The sequence below is a fragment of the Doryrhamphus excisus genome, linkage group LG16 (assembly GCF_037039965.1).
Source record: "Doryrhamphus excisus strain RoL-2023G ecotype Guam linkage group LG16, RoL_Dexc_Guam_v1.1, whole genome shotgun sequence".
Lineage (NCBI taxonomy): Eukaryota > Metazoa > Chordata > Actinopteri > Syngnathiformes > Syngnathidae > Doryrhamphus > Doryrhamphus excisus.
The window spans coordinates 5,579,947-5,607,888 of NC_136372.1; the positions used below are offsets into that span (position 1 = coordinate 5,579,947).

General features: G+C 42.5%; 1 protein-coding gene across 4 annotated transcripts; it reads right to left on the bottom strand.

The window, feature by feature from the left end:
- Window positions 1-2,201: 2,201 nt before the first annotated feature.
- pbx4 (pre-B-cell leukemia transcription factor 4) lies at window positions 2,202-27,899 on the bottom strand. 4 transcript variants are annotated; one of them, XM_058050283.2, is made up of 10 exons: window positions 27,123-27,899; window positions 23,980-24,093; window positions 22,701-22,774; window positions 9,160-9,404; window positions 7,534-7,724; window positions 7,269-7,404; window positions 6,522-6,678; window positions 5,512-5,582; window positions 4,834-4,920; window positions 2,202-3,429 (listed from the first exon to the last, which is right to left on the bottom strand). In XM_058050283.2, the coding sequence occupies exons 1-10, from the start codon at window positions 27,302-27,304 to the stop codon at window positions 3,340-3,342; spliced, it is 1,347 nt and encodes a 448-aa protein (XP_057906266.1). In that variant the 5' UTR covers window positions 27,305-27,899; the 3' UTR covers window positions 2,202-3,339. The 4 variants fall into 4 exon arrangements, with proteins under 4 accessions (XP_057906266.1, XP_057906267.1, XP_057906268.1 ...); XM_058050284.2 differs by lacking the exon at window positions 23,980-24,093 and having other exon boundaries at window positions 27,123-27,888; XM_058050285.2 differs by lacking the exon at window positions 5,512-5,582 and having other exon boundaries at window positions 27,123-27,887.
- Between the last annotated feature and the right edge of the window lie 43 nt (window positions 27,900-27,942).

A 27,942-nucleotide genomic window follows, 5' to 3' on the forward strand; every position in this document is an offset into this window, starting at 1 on the left:
ATTCAAAATATTAACATAAAAGCAAACACACAAAAGGCACAGATGGCACGATTTTCTCCAGCGTTCCATTGAGTTCCGTGGCCAAAACCACTGCTGCTCTCTAGTGTCCAATGATTGTATTTACACAAAAGCGGAAGTCTGCTCAATTTCCGGTAAAGCTCTTCAAAGTAAACCAAATACGTAATCGACTGGAAACGGTTACCGCCACTAGCAAATTGCGCAGCCATTTTGGCCAATAATAATAAATAAATTCATAAAATACAATAACTCTAAATTAATTTTTTATTCAATGCAGTGTCCTATTATATAGTGTGCTGGAATGCTACTGCTCCAAGCAAGTCAGTTGCGAAACACATGACAAATGTAAAAATATTTAGTTTTCCAATTCATTCAGTTCAATGATTGTCTTAGAAAATATTCAGCTTTCAATTTCGAGATACAATATATATAAATATGCACTGTTGTGTCTAAGGTAGTTCTTACCACAGCCACAAGATGGCGGTCAGCAGCATAACTACAACATAAAGTGTAACGAAAAGCCTTTACCTAATACGTTAAAACATGTTAAATAGTTTTTACAAAAGAAATTGTACAGTAATAAATGTGTAATTGTGTCTTTCAATTGTGTGTGTGTGTGTAGTGGGGAATTTTTTGTAATTTTTAATTTTGCCGGGTTTTGTCGTCTAAGTTAGCCATCTTGAAAGTTGGGGGTCAAGGGTTATGAGGCATTCGGGTGTCTTTTTTTGGCTGGGAATTTTCACTTTCATTAAATGCTATTATATAATTTTAATCTGCTATAAGTTTAACATTTTTTGTTATTTACTTAATACAATATAAGATAATGTTTGTGTTAAAAGAGGAGTTTATAGGATTAAATTATTGCTAAAGTTGATTTTTTATAAATATAGTTGTATTGTTTTTAAATCGCAATCTGAATTTTTCTCCAACAGAAAGCATAAAAGAAATAATAGTTTTGCTGATGTTGAAAGAGTTATAAGACTGAAGATGGTGCAATCTCTCCTTTTTATTACATTTGACTATCACAAGAGCATTTTTGTGACAACTTATAAAATGAAACACTCCTAAAATCTGAAATCAAATACTGGAAGAAGAAGGAAGGGAGAAAAAAAAATCACACTAAATTGTTTTTTTTATTAAGTTTCTAATAAGAACACTACAATTTGTCATTCTTCCTTTTTGTTTTTACTCTTTCTAGAACAATTCTAAAGTTGAGGTATAAAAGGAGTTCATACAGACGCACAGGTCTGAAAACAGCGGGGGGAGGGGGGGTCAGGGGTTATATATACAACAGAGATGGAAAGACAGAGGTAGAGAGAGGGGTAAATACAAGGGAAAGAGAGGAGATACAAATATACTAAGAAGAAAATAATCATAAATCAAAAAAGGGCTTATATGGGTCATTTGCTGCCATGGAGGTCATTTCATCACTTGAAAGCAAACATGCACCTTCACATTGAACAGAAGCTTCATTTGAAACCCTTTGGGAACCATCACATTGTTACATTTTCACCCATTTAAAAGAAAGAAAGAAAAAATAAAAAGACTATTTCCACAGCAGCAAATGACCAAGCAGACAACCCAACATTTCCACCCGGTTATGTACGAAAAGAAAAACTAAATAATAATAATCAAAAGTGGATACAGAGTTATATAGAGTCCTGTGTGTGTGTGTGTGTGTGTTTGGGGGTCAAAGGTCAAATAAAAACTAGCATCTTAAGCGAGCATTATAAAAGAAACCGTGAAACATTACACAAACTGTACAGTGACATCCATTACAACAGGTAGAAAAAAAAAGAATGGGGCGGGGCGGGGCAGGGCAGGCAAGGGCGAGGAGGGGGCGGGGCTTGATGACAATTTTGGTGTTTTCGTTTCTAAAATACAGTCGTATGAACCGCCATGAGCAACAAAAGTCAGGAGAACCACGCCGGATGCCAGTTTATGCTTTTAAAAGGACATTACTTTTTTTTTTTCCCCATCATAAGGCGACAACCTAACTTGATGATCACAACTTTATTTAAAAAACAGCTAAAAAATAGTTCCAAAGAGTGTAGTCTTTTTTTTTTTTTGGTATCAGGGGAGAGAAAGAGAGAGAGAAGCCCTCACCTGATTGGACAGAAATTAAAGTTACAAAAAATAAAAATGAATTATATGTATGTTCTCACTGCAACAACCCCCCCCCCCCCCCCTTAAAAAAAAACACAAAATAATTGAGGCACGAGGCCGCCGTACAGAGACAAAGACACACAAGAAAGGGTGGCGGCATCATCATCATCATCATCATCATCATCATCATTACTGACTGTGGTATTTTTGGTTTTGGTACAACAGAAGGTGTGCTCCCGTGTTGGGGGAGCAGCACACGCCCCCCACATGGAGATACGCACACATCATAGCAACAACACGCTGCACTTTCTCCTTTTTTTTGTTTTTTGGTCTTGACTGTCATAATTATACCCTTTTTACATTTTTTTTCTAAGTTTTACTTAATAAAAACAAAGTTAAAAACTGGGAAAAGAGTTAAATGAAATAAAAAAAAAAGAACACGCCTAGAAGTCCTAACATGCATGGAAGACAATTTTTGCTATGTTGAAAGCCCCCCCCTTCCCCACTTCACTCCTGACACCATCCCAGATGCTTTAGCATGTGGATTTTTTTTTTTTTTGGGGGGGGGGGGGGTTGCGGCGGCTGGTGCATTCTTGGTGAAACAGCGTTAGAAGGAAAACAAGAAAATAGGCTACAATTAAAGAAACTAGCAGACGGAAAGCAAAGAAGTTAGCGACGCCCTCTAGTGGTTAGCGACACAAAAAAAAAAGGGCTGTTATAGTTCCATCCACCTTCCTTCTTCCTACCGGCTCCACCTTTTGAACAGCTTTAGCGCCCTCTCATGACGAGGATGCTCACGCTTGTGCTTGACACGACGCTGATGGAGACGTACGAGACGATGGCGGTGGTGGCGGCGGAGGAGGAGGAGGTGCAGGCGGTGTGTGTGTGTGTTGCACTTTTTGGTAAGAGCGAGGTGGTCCGCTTCCTGCACTGCCGGCCGGGGCTTGATGACATACAGGCGATTCTCAGGCGGGGGGTGGGGGGTGGTGATGGTGAAGAGCACTGTGTGAGGTCAACGTGCATGTGTAGACATCATGACACAGTCGTTGGGGGAAGGGGGACGGGGGTTAGACTGTCCTGTGGTCCAGCACAGTGTGTATATGAAATGATCCTGTGGAGAGGAGGAGTCCGGAGGAAATGGCGTGACGGATGGCAGGGGGTGGGGGCAGTCGATGAGAGTGCGGGGGTCCGGGGGGAGGAAAGGGAGCCACCCGATCAGTTGGAGGTGTCGGAGTGGACGCTGCCAGGAGCGCCGGGAGGAGAGGTGACGGAGGGGGGGTTGGTTGTGTCCTGCCAGCTGTTAGCCTAAAAAAAAGAGCGGTGGAAGGTGATTACTACTCAAGAATAAATAAATCATCATTATTTTGTAGTTGAACTAAAACTTAAGCAAATTCCACTTATTCTTGGCCTTAATTAAGCATTTTAAAGCATACAAATGGCTAAATGATCTAACTCAATGAAGTGAAGTTCAAATACAAGGCAGAGGAATCACTGTAATTTAGTGGTGTGTCAGTTATGAACGAACCGGTCAAAAGAACTAGTTCTTTTTTGTGAAGAGAATGAACAAGGTCACCGCCCCACCGTCACCGTTCCTTTTACAGGGCGGGACTATCTGCGTTTCATCCTACCGTCGCACCTCGCTCTATGAGTGGGTGGGGTTAGCTGACTGAAAGACCGAGACCGACAGTGTTGGTGACCTCGTTCATTAATTTCACAAAAAAGAACTAGTTCTTTTGACCCGTTCGTTCATGACCGACACACCACGAGTCATCACGTGTTATTGCGCTGTTTGAGTCGGAACAAACGTGAACATGAGTGAACGGACTGACTCGACACGGCTGACCGGGTCTATGCACAGTTGGAAATCCGAAATGAACGAATCTTTTTACTGAATGAACAGTTTTGCCCAGTACTACTGTAATTGTGACTCTGGTAGTGTAGTAGTGTATTCCAGTGGCCACTAGGTGTCAGTGTTCGGTGAGACGGGCATTAGGCCCCTCACTAAGGTTACTATGGGGAAAAAAGCCCCCACCCCCCCTCGTGTTCAATTCCATGTCATTGGGATTTTCACTACATTTTTACACAGTAATACTGTCTCTATGCAGTACTGCTACTTACATCCAGGTGATGGATGACGGGTGTAGAGGCCACTACCTGACAGCTCCTCATAGCCGCCTTTTGCATGGCGGGACTATCTGCGTTTCATCCTACCATCGCACCTCGCTCTGTGAGCGGGTGGGGTTAGCTGACTGAAAGACCGAGCCAGAGAGATTGATCAACACTGTCTGTGATCTTGTTCATTCTGTTCACAAAAAAAGAACTAGTTCTTTTGACCCATTCGTTCATGACCGACACACCAGTAGTCATCACATGTTGTTGCGCTGTTGAGTCGGAACGAAAATAACCATGAGTGAACGGACTGACTCGACACGGCAGACCGGGTCTATGCACAGTTGGAGATCCGAAATGAACGGATCTTTTTACTGAATGAACGGTTTTGCCCATCACAACTGTAATTGTGACTCTAGTAGTGTATTCCACAGTGGCCACTAGGTGTCAGTGTTCGGTGAGACGGGCATTAAGCCCCTCACTAAGGTTCCTATGGGGGGAAAAAAAGCCCCCTGGTTCAACTTTGAGGTTTCCACATCATTGGGATCTTCACTACATGTTTAGACAGTAATACTGTCTCTATGCAGTACTGCTACTTACATCCAGGCGATGAGGGGTGTAGAGGCCACTACCTGACAGCTCCTCATAGCCGCCCGTCAGGTGTGTAGCACGGTGCAGGGTATCCACCTGTCAACATGACACACAAACACACTAGTCCGTTACAGTGACTACACAAAGTCATTATGTAGAACTCCACAACCAGACAACAACATAGCGGAGTGAGTGTCCATAATCTTGTACTGTACGCATCAGCGCTATGACTTTGTTCGTGTATTTAGAACTCTCTCTCTCTCTCTCTCTCTCTCTCTCTCTCTCTCTCTCTCTCTCTCAGCCAAGCATGAAATGTTGTGCTTCATCTTAATAATAACTTACATGATGATGCATGGAACAAGACTCACTGGGACAAGTTGTGTTCTGTTTGCTCTACACAGGAAGGGGGGGTTGTATGTATGAACATATAGAGGGATGCTTGGAGGGGCGTGGAGGGATCAATTCAAACAGGACGTGCTTATCTATATCGCTCACACAACTAAAAGGTTTTGACATGACTCTGCTAGCTCTTTGTATGGAGCTCCTGGGGAAGGACGTCAGGGTCAAAGGTAAAGCTAAAGGACAGGGTCTGAGGAGAGGCTGAAGGGGGGTCAAGAGGATGCTATGCTAAAGGGTAGCAATCCCAGCATTGAGGTCAGCGAGCGCGACTGCCCTCAGCGCGCATACCTGCGGCTGTAGAGAGGGGGCGATGTTGATGCCCTCCCCGTTCAGCAATCGCAACCCAAGGTAGGCATCGCCTGCGTGAGACAAACCGTATGACCCCAGTGACCCCACAGGCAACATATATACAGCTATGAAAGTATAGCCAAACAGCCAATGAGCCCCAGTGCTGTTATTAGGGGTGAAAGGTCACCACTGGCCGTGTGCGCTGACAGGAGGAGGAGGTGGTGGTAAATTCTCATCAAATAAGGGGCTTCAGTATCAGGGGAGTGCCTCTAGCTTATTTGAAAGGGGTCAAACAATGACCTGGAGGATTCACCCAGTGGATAACACCACCACCCAAAAATCAGATGACAACTATTACACTATTTATTCTTTGTACTATCTGTAGTTCAAGTTAAAAATACACACAAAAAGAACCCTAAACCATTTTGTTAGCTTTGAAAAAATACTTTTTTTAGATTTAATATTTGAATTTAAATTACAAAAATGGCCAGTAATTATGCAATATTGGTAAAGACCTAAAGATGTTTATAGGGAGCTCCATCTTGTGGCATTCCAGAAGTAGCAACAGAAGAAAGTTTGTTTTGATTTTCATGTTTTATTCACGTTTTGCAACATAATTGGACACCTCCACCACAAATAGACTGCAGTCCTGTGAGAAACATTTGCCACTAATGGATAATTTCAATCTTATTTAGAATTCCGGATAATGGCTATTTGTAGAAATAAAGACTAATTTTGTCAAAATTAAAAAGGAAAAAAAAAAGCAGCTCACTTTTTATTTATTATTCCCACTTGTTATTCCCACAATAATGACACCTTGTGTCATTTTGAGGTAAAACATACTCACTCCCAAAATACAAAAAAAATCACTTCAGTATTTGGCCATGTTATGAGAAATCTTGAAAAGTTTGCAGACACCTTCATGGGAGGGGTAACACTAAAATGAATTCAATATGTTTTTGGGGGGGTTAGTTAGTGTAAGATAACAGAGGAGTTGGAACACATGATACCTGAGTTGGGCGTCGCCGGAGAGTTAGCCTGGCTAGCCTGTGCCGACACATTGGCGGCGTCCACCGCTGTCTTGACTGCGTAGAGGTTTGCTTCCTCCTGAAACTTCCCAATGTTCTTCTTGTAACGTATTCTTTTGTTGCCGAACCAATTAGAGACCTGGGGACAGATCGATAACGTTGATGGATTAGAAACAATTGAAAAATGCAATAATGTCATTAAGATGTTCTAGATTTACACTAATCCCTCGTTTATCACAGTTAATTGGTTATAGACTATACCACAATAACTGAATTTCCACCAAGTCGGATTCGTTCTTTATAAATATAATATTTACCTAGTAAGAGGTAAGATAGGGAATCCTGTTAATCTTCAAAATACAGTTAAACATTTTTAGAGCCCTTTAGACATGAAATAACACCCCTATGGTCACCTTTACATTTGCATTCCCCATTGTTGCAAATGTGTCCCTAATGTGTGGAGGACAGGAACTGATGTCAAGGGTTCAAAGTTCAGTTTTAGTTGTGAATAAACACCTGTTGTTGCGGCTTGTCTCACTGAACAATGGAGTGACCAATATAGAATACGCCATTCACAATTTGCATGCATTTTCATTCAATGTATTTTAGCTCATTTGGCCACTTTTATAATTGAAAATACTCAATTTAGGCAAAAACATATGTAAAATTTGCCTATATATTTTTAAACTAGTGGACTGTATTGAACCACTGTGTAATGGTTTCATTTACCTGAGACACTGTGATCCCACACTTTTTGGCCAGCTCCTCCTTTGCCTCCTCACTAGGGTAAGGGTTAGATAGGTGGGAGTAGAAATACTCGTTGAGCACCTCTGTAGCTTGCTTGTTGAAGTTGCGCCTCTTACGTCTGACATGAAGAGAGGAGATAATCGGCAACGTGATTGGAATGTGATTGTGGACTAGCTTTCACACACACACACACACACACACACACGAGTGTGCGCGCGCACACAGTGCAAAAAGCAGCCATACAGACCTGGCATCGAGGAAGCGCGAACGCAGGATCATGACGGCCTCGCAGGTGCTCTGCTTGAGCTGCATCTGGATGGAGCTGAACTTGCGGTGGATGATGGCCACCATGCGCTCGATCTCCTTGGGCGAGATGGGCCGTGTTCGAGACTGCTCCCTCAGCAGGTTCATTACATGGTTGGTGAACTCACTGCACGCCTGCGGAGGTAAGGAAGACAGAAAGCCTTGAAAGATAGGGTTTTTTTTCCCCCCTCCCAAGTATAGTGGCTGTCAGGCGCTATGACCACAGACAGTTTGGTAAATGTAATAAAAAACTCTTATTCTTGTGTACTTCATATGGACAGTGTGGTGTTGCACGGCTATGAAATGCTATTACGTATAACAGAGGCGGCATACAACAAAAAAAGGAGGACACAGGAGCCATCTTTGGCTTTTTGAATGACATTAAACATGCTAAAAAAACAATCCAATACTGGTTAAGTTGTGCTAAGCATTCTCTTCCTGTCGTTGGGCTATGCTACGGGTCAGTAAACAACCTGACCTTGGGCACCCCTGATGAAAACGTAACAAATACAGCAACAAATTCAGTTATTGCCATCACGCCTACATACTCTACTGTGGAAACGCAATTCAGATCAGGATTAATTGTGAAAACTCAGCCGCTTTGTGGAAACATCATGGCTTAAAAAGTGTTGTTATAAATGCGATTCATCAGGTTCATACATCCACTCTGCTGTCCAGGTATCTAATAACAATGGAGCGGAAACTAAAAGGGCGGGGCTATAAACACTGCTTTCCACTTATTACGGTGACTTTGCTCTCTTTGCATTGTTTACATACTTCATATGCATTTAACACTGTTATGACACTAGTGGTATCTAAAATTCCATTTGTGGTTTGTGCCGCTATATATACCCTAATGTGGAAACCAGACTTAATTATTCAAAACTGCGCTGCTCAGTGGAAATTACATGTCTTAACAATAAGTTGCATATATTTAAGTTATGGGGCGGCACGGCGGTCGAGTGGTTAGCACACAGGTCTCACAGCGAGGAGACCAGGGTTCAATTCCACCCTCGGCCATCTCTGTGTGGAGTTTGCATGTTCTCCCTGTGCATGCGTGGGTTTTCTCTGGGTACTCCGGTTTCCTCCCACATTCCAAAAACATGCTAGGTTAATTGGCGACTCCAAATTGTCCATAGGTATGAATGTGAGTGTGAATGGTTGTTTGTCTATATGTGCCCTGTGATTGGCTGGCCACCAGTTCAGGGTGTACCCCGCCTCTCGCCCAAAGACAGTTGGGATAGGCTCCAGCACCCCCTGTGACCCTCGTGAGGAAAAAGCGGTGAAAATGAATCAATATTTAAGTTATGATTGCTGACTTATTTCATTGGAACCTCCATTCATTCATTTCAGGTGTATGCTGGAGCCTATTCCATCTGACTGGGAGACGGGGTACACCCTGGACTGGTTGCCAGCCAATCACAAAGCACATATGAAGAAGGAACCACTCGCACGTCACATGTTTTTAGAATGTGAGAGGAAGCCAAAGTACCCGGAGAGAACTCACGCACACACGTGATTGAACAACACAAGTTAACTTAAGTACTTTAAAGTAGCATGAGGACCACACCTGCTCATACTTCTCCAGCTCTGAATGGTATATCTGGCGAATTTGTGCAAGCTTGGCTCTGTAGTCAGAGTGTTCGATGCTGCTGTCGGTGGGCGAGCCCCCTGCTGCGGCTGCAGCCGCGGCCGCCGCGGCTGAACCGCCGCCCTTCTCCGGCCCCGACACGCCCTCCGCTAGCAGCATGTTGTCCAGCCGCATGATCTGGGGATCCGGGGGGTCTTCCTCTTGTACACCTCGTATACTCAGCACTGGAGGGGGGGGAGAAGGCAGAAACGGAAAGCGGTTAGGTCAGGTGATGTATGTGAAGTTCTCGCAAAAAAAAAAAAGACCACACGGTTTTAGGACGGCGCGCTCAGCGGGAGTACTGGAGGATGAACTTAAATTCAAAAAAGAGGTGCGGCTCTGTCAAAACCAGTCAAGCTTCTTCTCCCCCCGAGTGGACGCAACCACTGAATACGCAATGAGCCTCAGCTTGCTCAGGATGCACAGCAGAGGGCAGTGTGGTCCCTCTGTGGCAGGCTGCCAGAGATAAGGGCATGAGGCATGGGACCAGTAATGGGAGTGCATGTGCTGTCACTATGAGCCCCAGTGGCCATAAGTATAGTTATCAGTCGCTGCTCTCCACCACTGTATTATACCAGGACCTCTGTCAGCCCGCAGGCCTGCTCTCATCTCTCTCTTTCACACATACACAAACCTCCAGATAACACTCTCTTAGTGGAAACTTTCTGGTGGGAGACAACTATCTTTTTTTTTTTCCCCCCTTTACCGCCTCAAACATTTGACTCCATTTTAAATCTTTCACAGGTAAGAGAAGAAGTCTCGACTGTGTACACATGTGAAGTAGCTCAAGGCGGTATGTACTAATGGATGCAACGATGACTTAAGACGGAAACATTCCCTCTTTGCTGTGGGTGTTTACTCGGCCCCATTTGAGGGCTAATGCGTCAAAGTGAAAATGCTTTTTATTCAATTATGACAATTACATTAAACTCACCACACAATTTGCAATTTAGCGCAGTTTAGTGGCATCTAGCAAATTAATTAGGAACACACACAAATGTTTCTTTATAATTCAGGCTATATTATTTAGTTGCATGAGTAATCCCGTCGGAAAGTGTGTGCTGCAAGCAGCTCGTCCTCCCTTAAGGATTACAGTCAAAGGTTGCAGAGTGCACAAAGTCAACTCATTCAAAGCCGCGCTACAATAGTGCTGTTGTGAGTCATTGTGTAGAGAGCGACATGGAAAAACAGGTTAGCGGTTCCACAGCAAATGTGGTTAGTTAAGAAAAGTTTTGCTGGAACATTCCAGATGCAACAGACAGATCAGATGAGCTTTTTTTTTTTTCCTAACCTTCGTTTGATAAATGAGTGAGTTCCACCATTTGTAGCAAAGCGTCCAACTCCCAACCAACCCCACCCCCCCCCAACCCCTCCGCTTCTTTCTTTCTTGTTCCTTCTTGCCTGTTTCTCTTTCCCTCTGCTTAGGTCTCGTCTCTTTTCCAAGGCACATTCCTGCTCTGCTGCTCCCCCATCTTAGGGCTCAGGAATGCAGCAGACCCTGCCGCCTGAACTAATGACCCTGATTCGCCCATCATTTTCCCTCCACTTTTTTTTCCCTCCCTTGCAGCCACTCACCGGCACTCTCCCTCACTACTTAACCACATTAAAACAACAGCGTGCAGACTAAAAAGTGCTCTTTTGGACTTGTTGTACAACAGGATTGACTTGGGGCTTTCCTACATGCGAGTTAACGTGCTGCATATCATGCTGAATATCCATCATAAAGGGAGGGGGTCAGGGGTTGGTTTTTACTGCCCACTCAGAGATGAATACAGCTGATGTACAGTACAGAGGGCAACTGTGGCTCCTAGAGCTTCTCACCGCTTTGCCCCCCCCCCTACACCCGCCAACTGTCCCTCCCCTCTTTGCCCCTCCACCCCGCCCCACCAACCTCATTATGGCCCCCAGCTGTAGCTTAATGCCCCTACATTCCCCTAATTACTCCAATTAAGCTGTGATTACCCACAATTGCACTCAAGCACAGTCTAGTGGTATTAAAGCAGCTGCTGGGATGAGTTGGAATAGAGTACTTGTATCCTATGGACTACGGACAAAAATATATATATATATATATTTTATTTGTTGTTAATATTCCTTTTATTTTATTTGGTGGTTTACTTAGAAGTAGGATTTTTATAGTTTAGTTTCATAAAGCCCCTGTTCTCGACCTTCTAAACCCAAGTTTTAGAGGTTTCTAGACAGGAAATAACACCCCTATAGTCACTATTACACTTGGATGACCCAATAAAGTGGATATAATCAGTAGGGGTTTCACAAGATCTCACAGGATTAATACATGACAATATTTCTGGTTTAGACAAAAGCTATCTCATGGCAGAAGACTGTAAGCTACGCCATGGCTACTGTGAATGATGATACACATAATATGGAATTGGCGGTGCGCCAGGCGGGATTGGAAGCGCACATTAAGTGCTTTACGCACACTATAATCCTCGCAATCCTACCTGCACTCGCCGTTCCCAACGTCACTGGCTCACACCGTGGGACTGTTTTTTTTTTCATCGGAATTCAACAACTGCAGCTGTGTTAAATGTCTAAGCAGAAGCTGTAGTGATTCTACATGTGATCAAAGATATTTAAGATTTGTCTGATCAAAACACAAACGCTGCATATGACTTCTATGAAAACATGATAGCAGAGTTAAATGTTGACTTCCTGTTTCCACACACTAAGCATCATGGGAACTGTAGCTCTTTGAGCGTAAACATAAAGCTAATCTACTTCCATCTATTTTAGATGTCTTGATATACTACACATCAACATATATGATTAGTAGTAGCAGCTACAACTGGCGTTATTATTTTAACTGATACGTTTCAGATTTATTACAACTGTGATAGAGTGAACCCCCAAAATTCTAACCGTAATGTGGCGAGGGACGACTGTACTGACCTACATGCACAAAATGTATTCAAGTGGCCCACCGGTATGGTTCCATTTTTGTTTATGCGGCCCACGCTTGATGTATGTGATCGAAAAGGAAATGCTATCTCCCACAAAATGGGGAGAGAAAAAAAAACTCAGCCGTTTTGCACAAGCGTCTCCTGACACGGCAGGTAAGATGGTGTCGTTAATGAGAAGCACCGCTCCTTAAATTCGCCGGCTTAGGCCCCCACAGTACTTTGCACATGTTCCCACCCTCGCCGGGCTGTGGTGGCACCGAGAGATGGAGCGAGCAACACATACTATGAAATATTCAGGCTATCCAGCTGGGCTTTTCGCTGCATACATAATCATTCTCATTTCTGTCCTGCCAGTGTGGAAGCTGTGCAGACGCCAACGCGCGGCTTCTGTAAGTAACGGGTGAAGAGCCTAAGCAATACTGTGGTGTGATGTACATTAACCGTCCACACAGAGGGGACAGATAAGACTTAAACGCAGTCAGTATATCATTGCTCAGCTCACAGCACAAGCTTTATCCTTGTCTGTCTTTCCCCTCGCTAGCATCCCCTTTTTCACTCCGTCCCCCCCCAACACACATCCCCTCCCCCCTCTCCCTTTCAGCGCACCCCCCCCCCCCCCCTGTTCTCCATTTCAGTCGAGTTCTCCATGTGAGCCGCAATCCCTCATGCTGTCAGCCCCCCCCCCTCTCCCTCTCTCTGTAGACAGACAGGATTAGCATTTTAATTGCATCAGCTCCCTTGGGTATTCTCAGCCTTTCACTGGGAGAGAGCAAGGGAGCGGGAGAGAAGGATAGGGGAAGGGGAGGAAGAAGGGAAAAAAAGGTGAGGAGAGAGAGAGAGAGAGAGAGGAGGGTGGAAGGAGAACCAAGGAGAATTGCAAAAAAGGAGTCACAGGAGAAGATGTGTATGTTTGTGTGTGTGTGCAAAGCGAGGGAGAGACACCGAACGGTTACAGAAAATATAAAGAATCCTGAGTAGACGTGCCAGAAAGGGAGAATGCATCAGTTAGCCTTTCTTCACACAGATAAAGAGAATTGGGACACACTAGACTATATGAAAAAAAGATCTCCGTAGTAATGATATAGTGCAATAATGGTGAAGGTTTACCTTACCCAGGAAAAAAATATTGCCACTTCTCGCTCAAATGACCTAGAATTTTAACAAGATGTGTAAAAACAAAGTTTAATGTTTTAGTTTTCCCCTCAGGGTGAAGAATGACATTCACAAGCAATGAAAAGGCACTTTTGCACATTTGTGAAATGCGTTATAAAATCTAAATCCGTTTTGATGTCCAAAGTGGGGTCCAAGGGCCATTTTCGGCCCACAAGTTAGTGCCTCCATGCTGTGCCTAACCAAGACAGCAACTTTAATGCAATATACATGCTAGTTACATACAGGTTCCTTCCTGTGCTAGTATGGTAATGGTAATGATTTGAACATGCATCAGATTACAATTGAATGCATCACATAATCAGTTCACAGTTCCACATGTCCAAAAGGAGTAGGAAGAAGCAAAGCTTATTAAATCCTACCCCTCCATCTGGTACTTTTACAATCAGTAACTGTTACATTTGTTCACTTCCTGCTTTCCATAATACAGTTTAAGGTTTGTTTGTTTTTTTAATAATGCATCTCATACCGAAGTACAAGGTGATATTACCATACAATGACACAATGGGTACCATAGTAAGTGTCAATATAGTGATATGTATAGCACATCATGACTGGTTCAAGACTCTTCATCCTTGTATTTAGCAAACATCTACTGCTTGTATTGTTTCTTGAATTGGCTCATCGTTGTGCATTGTTTGAGGGTCTTACTCAATCCATTCCATAGTTTGATTCCACATACTGAAATGCTATGGCTTTTTAGTCCGAGCATATAAGTGTTTCAAATTTACTTCTTTCCTGAGATCATATTTCTCCTCTCAGTACAAGTGCAGGCTAAAACAATGGCTTCTGGACTAAAACACAGCAATATGAGGTGTTTCTAAATACATAAAATACATTGTCAACATAAAGTACTGTTTGTTTATGAAATAAGGTGATTTTTTATTTCCGTGAAGTACAGTCAACTTGATGAGCACAATCCATATGTTCATTGCTACTTTAAGCAGCTCACACTAATCAGCATCTGTTTGGGGAGCTCACCAGAGTCCTGTTGCACGCAGCCCTCCCACCCCTGACACAAACACGCATGCACATTTACATATATAGTGTACACGCTGCGGTCTGATTAAGGTGTAAAAATTGGACAACTCATACCTTGGGCTACACTTCAGCCCCTGCACATCATTAATCAGCACTTAATTAACTAAAAAAAAAAAAAAGGGAAGCGAATTGGACGCCAGAGAGATGACGACGCGTACTTCCTCCTTCACCCCCGCCTTGGAACAGTCGTGCACAAACACCGTCGCACTTGAGCACAAACACACACACACACACACACGAGCGCTCAAAACACTAATGAGGGATAGATCAATTAGTGTTGTCACTTCATCTGCACAAAGCTCAAGTCGTTGAGGACCTGCTATGTCTTAATTATTAAATATGCATATTTTGGGTTATTAGGCAAATTGTGAAGGTAGAATAAATTAGTAAAATATATGTAACAAATCGAAAGGACAACAAAATTTGCTATCATGTACACTATAGAGTATAATGTGCCCCATAGATGAGGCATTCCACTTAATTAGTGTAATTACTAGTCACTCAAATAAATAACTGTCTTAGCACAGGGTAGTACGGGGATAGATTCTATATATACAAACTCGGACTGTCAAATGATTTAAGATTTTAATCAGATTAATCAGCTTTTAAATTAATGAATCATGATTAATCACCATGAGCAACTATGTCTGAAATATGTCAATTTTTATTGTATCTAATTAACAGAAAGATAAATGACAAGACAGGATGATATATATGTATGTATTAACAGCTACAAATGAACCGAATATGTCAATCAGGCTAAAAGATACCACACAAGTATAAAAATGTATTTGTCTTAACACTTGTCTCTTGAATAGTAGCAGAATATGCGAAGGGTTGTGTTCAGAGACATCACGTAATTTAAGGTAAATGAACTTTCAGTGGATTTTCCAGCATACTTAAATGTAGCAAATTGTACAGCCGAATGAATTACGAAGCAAGTGATGATAATATCCACTTCATGTTCTTCTTTATCTTCCTGTTTATTTACATGCAAACATTATAAAGTCGTTTTTGTGATGTTTGGAGTGCCCCTGAATGCATGTCGCGTTCTTGCAATGAGGAAGTGTCGTTCCCAGGATGAATGGACTGGAGACGTGTGTGAGTTGGGAGCGACATACAGCATACAGTGTTGGAATTGTACTGCTATTGATGCGTTCAGGTCAGAATGAAGTTAAAAAAAAAAAACAAGACTTACTCTGCTGTGCTTCTGTCTGCCGTCATGCCGTCTGCTCTTGGGACAAACATGCAATATGTAAATTTGTTTTATTGAAGCCAGAATTGTAAAGTCAAATGTATTTTTCAAACTCTATTCTCAAATCGCACAAATAACTTCTGTATTAAATTGCGGTAAATTATTCCTAATTATATTTTATAAAATACTTGAATTACATCTACTTTAATGTTCACCCTGTCTGTAGAGAGCAAATCCGGACTGAATGAGCAGTACCTCTGCTGCTTGCAGCCAAGTGCTGCATTCAATTACTTCAAGATCCAATTACAATTAATTCCCCATAATTAAGCAAAATCTTAACGATCAATTAATATGCACATCCCTAGAGTCCACCACCAAAAGAAACTAGCTAGGACTGGGAAGCTTAAGACTTAATATTGAGTACAACACCAAAAGTCCTGTTTACTTGTGCGCACAGAGCGAGTTAAAAAAAGCTGAAATGTCACAAGAGGAGAACAAGGAAGAGCACCTAAAAAGCAAAAGAGGCAATGGCACGCCTCAGAACCCCCCCCCCCCCCCATCCGAGTCAACTCTCATCAGGCCAGCTGCCTCCTGCGCTCATTAGCACAGACTCTTAAGGAGCTCCTAAAGACTTTGTGAAAAATGAACGCTCATTTGAGAGGTCGTTAATTTGCACTGTTATGCAAATGATGCTGCAATTAAGCGATAGATCAGACGAGCGGGTCCTCATTTATAACACGTGAACAAGCATTATGACACAGTCAGATGGTGTCACAGAGCTGAGGGGACATGTTTGGCCTGCACAGGTTGATATACCTTTGAGGAATAAAACCACCGGGCTAATTACATTCATCGCGGATCAAAATACTATTTATTGAAGTTCAAAGCCAAATCAAAGAAAACAAACCACAGACGAGACAGAATATAGCTTTGTATAGTATTATGTCATTAATCTGAACACATTGGGAAAGAGGGATACAGTAGATCCCCAGTTTTTATGGGAGTTACGGTCCACGCCTGTTAGCAAATAGCGATAATTTTATAATAAAATAGCCATTTTTGACATGAAGATGCCCCCCCTCCATCAAACCCACCTGCTAGCTTGACATTGACATTGTCCTCTGATTTCAGATGAACAATTACTATAAAAGTGACTGTTTCAATGATTATGATTTAGCTGGGATATACAGCAGCATACTCCAGCTTAACGCATCATTTAGCATTTGAATAAAAAATATCATTTTCAATAAGCGCTCTCTTCATGAGCGTGGTGACGAATAAGGTGGCTTTGCCGTGATGCCGTGTGTCGTATTTATGCATTTTTGCATTAGTTCACATTTTTTATTTCAAGTATGCTAGCCCATCTGTACTTTCCAGAGGCCAGGTCCGCCATCATGTTTGTTTTTTCTTCTTCTGCCCAATTTCCTACCGCTTTTGATAGGCCCTCCTATCAGAAAACATGTAAAATGGCGACTCACTGATGAGGAACGGTGGAGGACATTTCTCGATAATGTGTATCGATAATCCATCACAGGGATGTCCCATATTGGCTTTTTCTGCCAATATTGTCCAACTCTGAAATCTACTGATACTGGTATGTGTAACATGACATTTTGTATATCCTACATATATTTTATCTTGTCCTGAAGGTCCAATCCATAAGTTTGAAAGGGGAAAAAAATCAGATAGAGGTGTTTTCACAGTTTGACACATCAAGGCCATATTGATATTATCGATAGTCGAATAATATCGGACATGCCTAAAAGCAATAGCTTGATATATATATTTCCTGTCACACCCAAATATAAAATGTATAGATTGTCTCTACTAATAAATGATAATTCACAATGCTGAAGAATTGCCTAACAAACGTGGTGCGTTGAAGGACGATAGAGTGCGAAAAAAAATATTACTTGTGAAGCATAAAGACAACCATGTACTATGACGTATTTATATATTCACAGACTTATAGTGAATGAGATGTATTTTCTGTATAAAGAAACACTTTTTGAGCAAAAATCTGTGACAGCCTCAACCTAAAACCACCCCTTGAAAAATGAAGGACTGTCACATTGCAGAATTTTTGCATCTCAACCAGTGTGAAATACAAGGAGACTAATGGTGGTCAAAATCACAGTCATTTTCGACAGGGTAAACTGTGTGTGTTTTGCAGTGGCTACTATAACCGCTACACCATTGCCAACCCTTACATTTATGAGGCAGTGTAAAAGAGAGAAATAAACCAACTGGGATAGTGTCGTGAACAATTGCAGAGGGGAGGAAGGCTCCCATCAATTATAATTAATCCTTAATTAGTCAGGATTAAGAGCTGAGATGCGACATTCTCCCACCCCTCTGCCACCAAACCTACTTGCAATCCAGTTGAGACCATATTTACATGTCTTTGATTAAAAAGAGACCTTTCCTTTAGAAGAAAACACTGTGAGAGGCACAGAACATGCTGAGAATGAGACCAGATGAGATGATCAAGAGGTCAGAGGTCACCGGGCGTGTGATGCTGGCCCAATACTGACAGGTCACATAATATTTCCTTCTCTTAAAATAAAAAAAAACAAGCGAAGGACCCAACTTAAAGATGATGACATCGCAGTAATGTGACAGGATATGGGTTTCAGATTTCCAAAAGCAAAGTCGTTTAAACGTAATGGGGTTGAAAATAAAAAGCACTGCCAAGTAATGAAGTACAAGTTAGCGCTTCCAGTCTATAACCCGCCATTGGCTGCAAATGGGCAAAATGCGCAGATAAATCTGTGTGGGGCCACCTTATATAGCGTCACTTGTAACCCCAATGAAAATTAGCAATGATCAATAAGTAATTCATTTGGAAATAATTCTATTTTAAAGGGAAGTGCGTTTGAAATGTTCCCATAAAAGGAACCGTGTAAAAATCGCATATAATATACTGTACATTGTTTGATCATTGCATATGTGGGTGTTAGGGGGAATGCAACTTGCTCCAAATGATATAATTTGAAACCAAATCTATTCGAGCACCACCATTGGCTATCATATGTTTTTAAAGACTGGTTTGCATGAACCCATCTATTCATATTTTTCAATAGCAAAAAAATAGGTAACTTTTCATTCAGCCCCAATAAATTGAGTGCCGTTCATGGCTGTTACTCACTGCTGTCTCGTATATGTGTATACACAAAAGTAGTCGCAGAGAAGCAACCAACAGCAGTCATTGTGTACTTGTCATTGAACGTATTAGCTGACAACAAACATGACTTGTGCGTGTGTGTTTTTCGTCAGTGTAGCTCATGTATCTCACAGCAGGAGGCGGGATATACGCTTACAGTATATTCAAATGTTGGCGCCATGTACCGCTGCCGACTGTCTCTTCAATGACACAAACACAAGTCATAGAATGACTGTAATGCCATTCATTGCTCCTTGTCAGTCATGTCTGTGATAAGTCACCTTTTATAATAGAAATCAATACAGACACTCTAAAATGAAGACATTTTCAACTGAGTTGAGTAAACACGTTATAAAAATGGCACTGATAAGTTTTAAGGGGCTCATGTTGTTCTTAGACGAGTAAAAACTGAGTGACATAACCAACCAAAACATGGCCAAAATCATATTAGGCAGTTACCCTTGTCAGTAAGCATGCGTCCTGTTCCTGTAGGACTAAAACCACATGGGAAACTCACACAGCCCACACACCATTAGGCCTGGGCTGAAGGTTGAGGTGCTATGCTGAGGGGGTGGCGGTTGAGGTTTTGGGGGTGGGAGGGTGGCGGTGCGTCTGTCAGGGCCAAGGGTCTGTGTGATATTAGCCGTCTGCCAATCTGGCTTGGGAAATGGACATCGAGTAATTACTCCTGCTCTTACTGCCTCATCAATCTCCTTGTATCACTCCTGCATCCACCACCACCCCCCCCCCATCTACACCCACCCACCAACACACCATCTTTTTTCCATTCTCTTCTGCAGAGAGTGAGTGACAGGACACCACGCAACACAACTGAGACGCCTCAAAAAGCAATGAGATAAGCCTGCTTCACTGCATAGCATTAATATCAAATTGTAGACTCTCAGGAAATAATTAAAAAGCTTAGTATCGGTCCGAGTGAGAAGCTGGGGTTACTACTGCTTTAAGGCTTCATGAAAAACACAATAATGACAGCCCATAGGTTCCTCACAACAATAAAATTTTATGGCACTGTTCTAAATTGGTCTCTTTAAAAACTAGTAATAATTAAGAGGCTTTAATGAGGCCTGTGATTCATGCGTCTTAAATAAAATTAATACCACATACGTCAGGTAATGCTAAACAACGCCCTCCAAACAAACAACATTAACCTCCGAAGGGTTTCTCCAATCATTTATAAAAGGGGTGTTATCATTATTAGTGGAAGATAAGGCTTATTATCTCACTTGTAATGTTTTGGTTGCCCACGAGGGTCAGCTTCAACAACTCAAAAGTTAAAGCCATCAAAACAAGATTCTAATCACGGCTCTGCCTTTGAATAAACAACTCTTAAGTTAATTAACAGTTTGCTTTGTGTTTTTACAACTTTCAATTCAATTAGCATGTAATTGAGGTCCATTTGGTGGCTGAAATAGTATTGTCATGCATGCAATAAGGCGTGCTGTGACTATACTGTGATTGCTAATGCTAAGTGAGCGGGGGTAGTCACGGTCGCGGCAGTATTAACAGAGATAAGGATTCCCGGGTCATATTATCACCACTGATTCGAGCTACCACACTATTGTATATACGTAGGTTGCATAAATGGGCTATTGTTGGGGTATAACAGATACTGACCACATCTGCGGGTACTGAGATTAAAATTGCACACTGCTTGCCTCCTATTAGGTAATTACCTGCATTCGACTACAAGGCCACTCAAGCTAAGTGGCATGTGTTTCAATGAAAAAGTGCGCTTGTTTGGCAAGAAACCAGGTACTTATACTATACTTTCCTGTCTCCACGGCACAACATTGCACGCAGTCTGATTAATTCTTCTTGAAAAACAATTGTATGCAAAACACATCCAAAAATAAAGCGGGAATGTTGCTGCACGTAATAGGAGGCTTGTGACAGAACAGAGTGAGTGACAGGCTCACATTGTTGTGCATAAAGCAAACGGAGGACTTAAAAGGTAAACAGAAAATGCCTAGAAGATGCCCAAACTGAAATGTACAAACTTCTGAGCATCGCTGCAGTGGCTTGTGGGAGATTTTTTGGCATATGCTGTCCCAATGCACTATGAGCTATTTTTACAGTAAATACCCATGAGAGCAAGAACAGAGTTGCAGCAAAGCCCCTAACTCTTCACTCTGATCATTTCCTGTCTCTCTCCGTGTACTTATTTTCTCCCGCATGGTCTGTTTTTAATGAAGTATTAAAGAGTATTACATTTCATGCAGATGGTAGTCATGTTTCATTTGGGGGTTAAAAAAATAATAACGGGTGGCTTTGCGGGGTGATGTAAGGGAGAAGGGGGCACCGGCATTTGCGCAGAACATTTCCTTTACAATGAAAACAATCTAACCAACTGCAGCACTCAGAGGAATTCACCTCCCCTCCCCCACGGCCCACCATCCCCTCCTCCAACAGCACCATTACATTACCATATCAAAGCCCCGAGTTCAAAGCAAGTCTTCGCTTTCAAGAAAGGGAGTGAGGCAGAGGGAGCGAGGAGGAGAGGACAACACAGAATCAGTAGGAGCAGACCCAAAGATCGCTTTTATCCTCCTTTGCTGTGCTTGTACTGTATGTGCACAAGAGAGCGTGTGTGTATGTGGAGGCGCTGACAAGTGCATGTCAGTGGAAATAAAAAAGACTGCATAAAAAAAAAAATCTGTGGAGATACAAGGGGGTTACTGATTGGGTCTTCCAAAAGGCAGTGCTGAGGAGAAGTCAATTCCCATTCTAGCAGCACATAATGGAGCCTGCGGGGGAGTGAGGGGGGGGGTCTTATGAGGAGCAGAGAAATGCCAAAGCAGGTAACAGTGCAGTTGGGAGGGCAGTGCGTGGCAGATGGCCAGCAGCTAACAAGCCAAGCCAAATATTTCTGCATCTCACTGTTAGCATATTCACCTCCAGTATAAATCCACCGTTCATCAGCCTTTTTTTTCCCTCTTTTACTCTACGGTACTAACAGACCCTCTCTCGCTAGTTCACTGGCAGACTAAATGTGAAAATCAAAGTGAATGGCATTAGGGTAAATAAGAGGACCGGTTGCCGGGGAAACTGTGTACCCTGCCCCACTCGCTCAAGCCTAGCCTGTACTTTTCTCCAATCACTGGAGAGCAATAATACATTATTGACAGAGAGCCACGACAGGCAGCGGTGCAGCATTTTCAAATTGTATTTGAACAAGAGAGGATTTCAGTGAGAAGATGCACACAGAAAAGAAGCCGGGAGGGGGATAAGAGAGGGGAGCGAGAATTCAAAAACCCACCCATTCGCAGTACCATAACCATCAATCTGCCAGCCTCCCTAAGCCTCGTCCTTTGAACCGCACTAGAATCTGTCAGATAGCTGACTGGAATAGCTAACAAGATGGCGATAAACAGCTGGTTTTGCTTAGAATAATTGTGTGAGCGTGAGCAAGTTCTTCACTAAAGTGTTTATGTTAAAACATAATATTCTATCACATTTCCAGATGAGATCAAACATTACAAGTCTTTCTATGTTTGGCTGAGGGTACTGCATGGATATGCATAGCAATTTATTACCAATGCATAATTGCATTACGATGCAGTGTGAGTGTAGACGTCGTATGAGTGCGCCAGAAAAATAACATGTGGAGATGGGATAATACACCCGCTGTGAAGCAATAACCCCCTGCAGATTTTTTTCATATCTGCCTGTTGTCATCGAATTGTTTTTTTTGCAGTCTATTAATTTGAATAAGACAGAGGTAGTGGCTAAAGGAGATATTTTTATTCTTTAAAATAGCAGCTACCCGTACACTCTGAAAATAAGAATCTACTGGGCCAAAACAGAAGAAATACAATCAATATTCCATCAATTCTGTGGGGCCAGGAAGGAAGTAACTTTGTATCGAGGAAGCCGTAATTGCAGGAAAGGCGCCACACTACCTCTCAAGTCTCCAAACCTGTGTGGAGCGCAAGAATAAAAGAAGGAAATGAGCGAAGTAGAAACTCACCTGTCTTCTCTTTGATCTCACAGAGAACACTGAACAGGGCTGGCTTCATTCTGTGACAGTTCAGGGCATGCTTCCTGCAAGAGACAGAAGAGGGAATCAGAAGGGGGGGGGTGTGGGAGAAAGCGTGCAGGAAACACAATAAAAAAGAACCTCCATCTCAAGTTGTTCCACGTCTCCCTCTTCTTAAAACTTCCTCTATGCTACGGCTGTATGTGCAAGTGTTTCAAAGCGTAGAGCAACACAGCTTCAAGACATTCTCCATAGGAAATGCCTGTCTGTCATTGCAGAACTATCTCTTGACGTGTCAATGCAAAGGGAGAAAAAAAAAGCTGTGACATCATTTGGATGAATATAATAGTCAAAGAGTTCATGAGTTACAAATAGTAATAATGAGTTACAAATAGTTTGGCTTGTTTTCATGTTGTGTGGTGGTTGTCGACTATAAATCATACAAGATCTTGGCTTGAGTCATGCAATAATTCACATAATTAATGCCCATAATGCACTAAATCCATCTATAAGTTGAAGTTGGAAAAGGAGAGGTATTGGAGTAGAGTGACAACAGGATGGATCCGCAATCTATGTTGGGCTCCAAATATGAAAATCATCTCCATAGATGTTCTATTTAATGTCAACAAAACAATGCAACGCTGTCCTTTTACCTTTTGTACTGTACTGCAACAGTTAGCGCTGACTTTTAAAGAGGCAGGTTGGGCAGAAACTAATTAAGTTCACATTTTAAAGACTATCAACCAAGCGTGTGATTCATTCCGCTACCTCTGTGGATCTCATTATGTCCAAAACACTGTTGAAATAGTCATAGACGTCATTTAAATGTGATGTGATTTGTGCAAGAACCAACACGAGCGTACTATGGCAACACAACTTGATGGTCAATGGTCACCAATAGTGGGTGTTTACATGAAAGACAACAAGAGCACGTGACTGGTTTGGATGAGTGTGGACTGAATGGGATGAAACAATGAAATAAAGTAGTTATTCTTGAGAAAAACCACAATGAATGATTTGGCAACACCTGACCACAACACCAATTCCAGTAGTGAAAGCCCATCGCATTGTTAATAAAGGGACTGCATTGACGAGACTAAATGACATGCCTCGGGATCCTGAAGGTTGGAGGCAGAATATTTAAGAAGTTTTGCATGTGGCGCTAAATGCATCACGGCTGGATTTGAGTTGGGGGGCGAGGGCGGCCATCAGAATGGAGGGTATGAGCAGGAGGGGGAGAGGGAGGTTGCTCATGCGGTCCTGTACTGACCTGTACTGGAAGTTGACTGGCAGGCCACCCCCTGCCATGCCCCCCCCTGCTCTCCCTCCCTCTGTGGGGTCGTCTGATCCACCCCAATGCGCCGGCGAATCCTCTGGCCAGCATCTAAACATATGGCGACAGGAGGGGTTGGGATGGTTGAGGGGGAGAGGATGAGGGCAGGGCAGGGTGTGCAGGAAGGGGCACACTGCCCTGACCGCTACCCCATTCTCAGCACACACCCCCTCCCCACAACAGAAGTGTCATGGTCATGTGTCGTCACGCGGCTGTGTGTCAATCATGACTGAGAAATGGATGCGTAACGGACCAAAGTAATGTATCACGCTGAAGACAACCATACTGTTTTGTATTAGCAGACTCCCCACAGGGCTGAACCAACCTAATTTGGACCGGTACCTTCGTAGATGTATCCACTTCTTGCAAATACCTGAATGTCTGTCCTGAAAGTGTTTGCATTATTCATAGCAACATAAGAAAAATGATGAAAAAAAAAGCCAAATCAGCAGTAGTAAACAAGAGTGATGTGTTAGTGCGTGTACAGATGCATGCCTGTGTCCTGTTTTTGCATTTACACTCATTTGGAAAGTTTACCCTTCCACCATTCTGACAACATTGCCTTTGCGGACTCGAAAATGCTGTTGCCAAAGTACACAAACACATTGCACAGTTTTTAAACAGTTTTCAGGCCGGAAAGTTTTGTGCATGGTTTTCAAAAGCGTGGCAAAATGAGCCCCCCTCTTCAGAGAAAAAAAAACAGTTCGGGGCCCCTGCCCCACTCCCTGAAAAATTTACACAGCCCTCTACTCTCTTGACCATATAAACTTAACCGTCTATTCATTATGTCATTAAAACAACTGAAATTAAGTTGGAAGCATCAGAAAATAGCCTTTTCTTTATTTGCCGCATCTCCAATGAGGTTTTCTGACCAGCCTCACACTTTGAAAACAATTGAAAATCATTTTAAAAGGGGACTTGTTATGCTTTTCCACTTTTCTGACCTATAATGTTGTTAGAATGTTGTATCCTCATGGAAAAGCAATGCCAAAGTGGCAGATAATGAGGTTTGCATTTGGAAGTGAGCCCTGAAAGAAGTTTTGGTTGGCTCTTAATGCTCTACTGATGTCAATGTGATCCGGACTGCCTTATATGTAAAGGCAGGCTTATATGTAAATCTGGAAGTCCTCGGGAGCGTTTGGGAGTGTGACCAATCACAGTGGAGTGGGCGTGCCTAGAGACAGACCGTTTGGGTGGGAAGCAGGAAATCCATGTAAATATTACACAAAGTGGAAGTTCTAGAAAGTTTTCTGTACAGGCTATCCTGTGTAGTTGCTCGACAGCAGTCCACGACTCAATACTACTAGTATACTACAATACGACTACACTACTATTAGATTTGCAGCTATCTGTTTACCCTTCCTCATAAACACATTATAATGGAACTGTCTTACTGAAGAATTTTAGAGACATGAAAAGTACTTATCGCTCTTCTCAATCTGAACACACTCACGGGCTTGTGACATAAAAAAAACACAAAAATAAGCAACAAATTAAAGTTTTTCTTGCATTCATAAATATATTTGCCTTTCTTGTTTACTTTTTTTTTAGTATTTTTGTCTGAGCGTCCATAAAAATGACATGCACAAATGCATCAAGGCCAATTATGCTAATTATACAATGACCCCCCCCCACACACTTGTGGTTCGATAGATGAATACCTAATCAATGGAATAGAATTACCTGTATTGGTTAAATAGTTTGCACATTAGTGATGTCAGAAAGTTTTTATGAAGAGGCACACGAGAGGGCATTCAAATGAGTTTCGAGCACTACTTTTATGAAGTGTACGTCTGTCGCCGACACACCTTTAGTTACATATATTTGTAACCTGTTTAGCCTGTTACATACACTACTGTAATTGCCCTCTTTAAAACCACAGTACTCCCATGCTGGGAAAAAAATGAAAAGGTCTGATATCATTCTCAACAAACTTGCACATAAGAAAATACCAACGTGTTTGGCCATATAGCATCATCCCTCCCCCTTCAACACCACCTCATTAATAGAAACTCGATTTGCGGACAGCTGCACTCGCGTACACATTATAGGAGAATTGATTGCACCCAGCACACAATGAAAAGGATGAACACCAGGGAGGGAGGGAGTGAAAGGGGAGTGAATTAATTAAGAGAACCAGGTGGTCAAATGTTGGGTGGAAAATCACTAGCTAATGACACATCACACCGTGGCCACAGTCTTGCAAGTGGACGCCGTCCTATTGTTGAAATCGTGAGGCTTTATCTGGAAGATGACCTTACGCTCCCTGGGCCACATGGCACATGGGTGCATCCAAATTTGCTCACTGCTGGCGTATATTCCCCTTCAATAACAGTAACAATAATGATAATGAAAGGAGGGAATGTCTCTGATACAAACATTAAGTGAGGAGTCTTATGAATGAATGGCTGCTGTCATCACAGTCACTGGGCCAATTGAGTAATCCCTGCATTCATTTTGCCCTCTCATTTGCATATCATCGGATAATGACATCGACTATCATTTGATGCAGAACGCCTTTCAGACACATTTGGGTGCAATTAGACAAATCTCATTAGGCACAAACAGCGATGTGGTGCAGCTTTTGGAACATAACTTTTGCAGAACCTTTTTTTCGGGTGGTGGGGGACAAGAGTAATTTTGCAACATGTGAAAAATGCATGTTATTTTAATAATAATATGATAATAAACGGTGCTAAAATGTTACTGTTGCAATCTAGTGAGGCAGTTATATGATCCATGCAAGTGCAGTTTAAGTGGCAGCCAAGTGGTTTGGAGATAATTAGCAGTGCAGCAACCATTGTCTCGTTTTCAAGTTGAAACTTTCCCAATAAAGAAAAAAAAATTACCGTTTTGTTGTGATGATAAATGAAGTGCATGTACCCAAAAGGCAGCCGAGCACATAACAAAGAACCGTACTGCTTTTTGGCGTTGTTGTTGATTTTAAATTGCTTAGGTTATGTGATAATGGATTGCAAAAGTTGTAAGAAAATTAGGAATGGAGACAATAATAGAATAATAGATGTGAAGTATAAGATCCACCACAGCTCGATGGAAAATGGCTCTTCGCCTCTTCTTACCTGGCCTGTGCTTCGTCCAGGCTCTCATCGGTGATGGCCATTATTTGCTGGAGGATATCCCCTATGTCTTGCTGAGGCTGGCCCAGGGACTGCTTCCGAACCGAGTCCGGGTCTCCGACGTCGCCTGGCTGTAGTCCACCAAGTCCGGTGAGACCCGTCAACATCCTGGTCTGGTCATCCATTACTTTCTCCAAAAAGGAAACTCTGGTAGCGTTTTCCCTTCTTGACGCGGATACACACAAATAGCTAGCCTGTTAGCTAGCCAGCAAACTAGTTTCCACGACAAACATACAAACACTTCGTATCGAATAGCAGCTATTTGACAACGGTTGTCATAAAACAGATCACTCCTTAAACATCCGCTCGTTTTTTGTTTGTTTTTTTACATACATAAAAAACAAACAAACGACGGAGCTTGGGGAAAATGTTAGCTAAAAAAATGTTAGCTAACCACCGAGTGAAACGGCAGCTAGGTTAGTAGCTGCAACCCAGCGGCCAAGCAACGGGGACACACGGTCTGTTCGCTTCGAACATTGTGGAAGGATAAAAGATGTAGATTGTAATAATTTGACGTAAAAAATAAAAAAAAAAAACGAGTCGAGTTAAAAGTGGAGGAAAAGGGGGACACGTAGCGGCCGCATACGAGAGAGCGAGAGAGAGAGAGCTCCTAGCGCCACACACTAACGCTTTGCCATTGTTGTTGCTGTCGCGCGACGATGTGGGCTGTACTGTGGGCGAGCTCAAGCAACTCAAGCTACAGCACGGCTTGCTAGCGGGTGGCAAACCACCACACTCCCCCTCACGACTAACATATTGTCAC

Coding starts and splice junctions, on each gene's coding strand:
- pbx4 (XM_058050283.2), bottom strand. CDS start 27,304: ATGGATGACCAGACCAGGATGTTGACGGGTCTCACCGGACTTGGTGGA. Junction 5,583..6,521: donor TCCGGCGACGCCCAACTCAG/GTATCATGTGTT, acceptor TGTCTCACGCAG/GCGATGCCTACCTTGGGTTG. Junction 4,921..5,511: donor CCCCCTCTCTACAGCCGCAG/GTATGCGCGCTG, acceptor TCATGTTGACAG/GTGGATACCCTGCACCGTGC.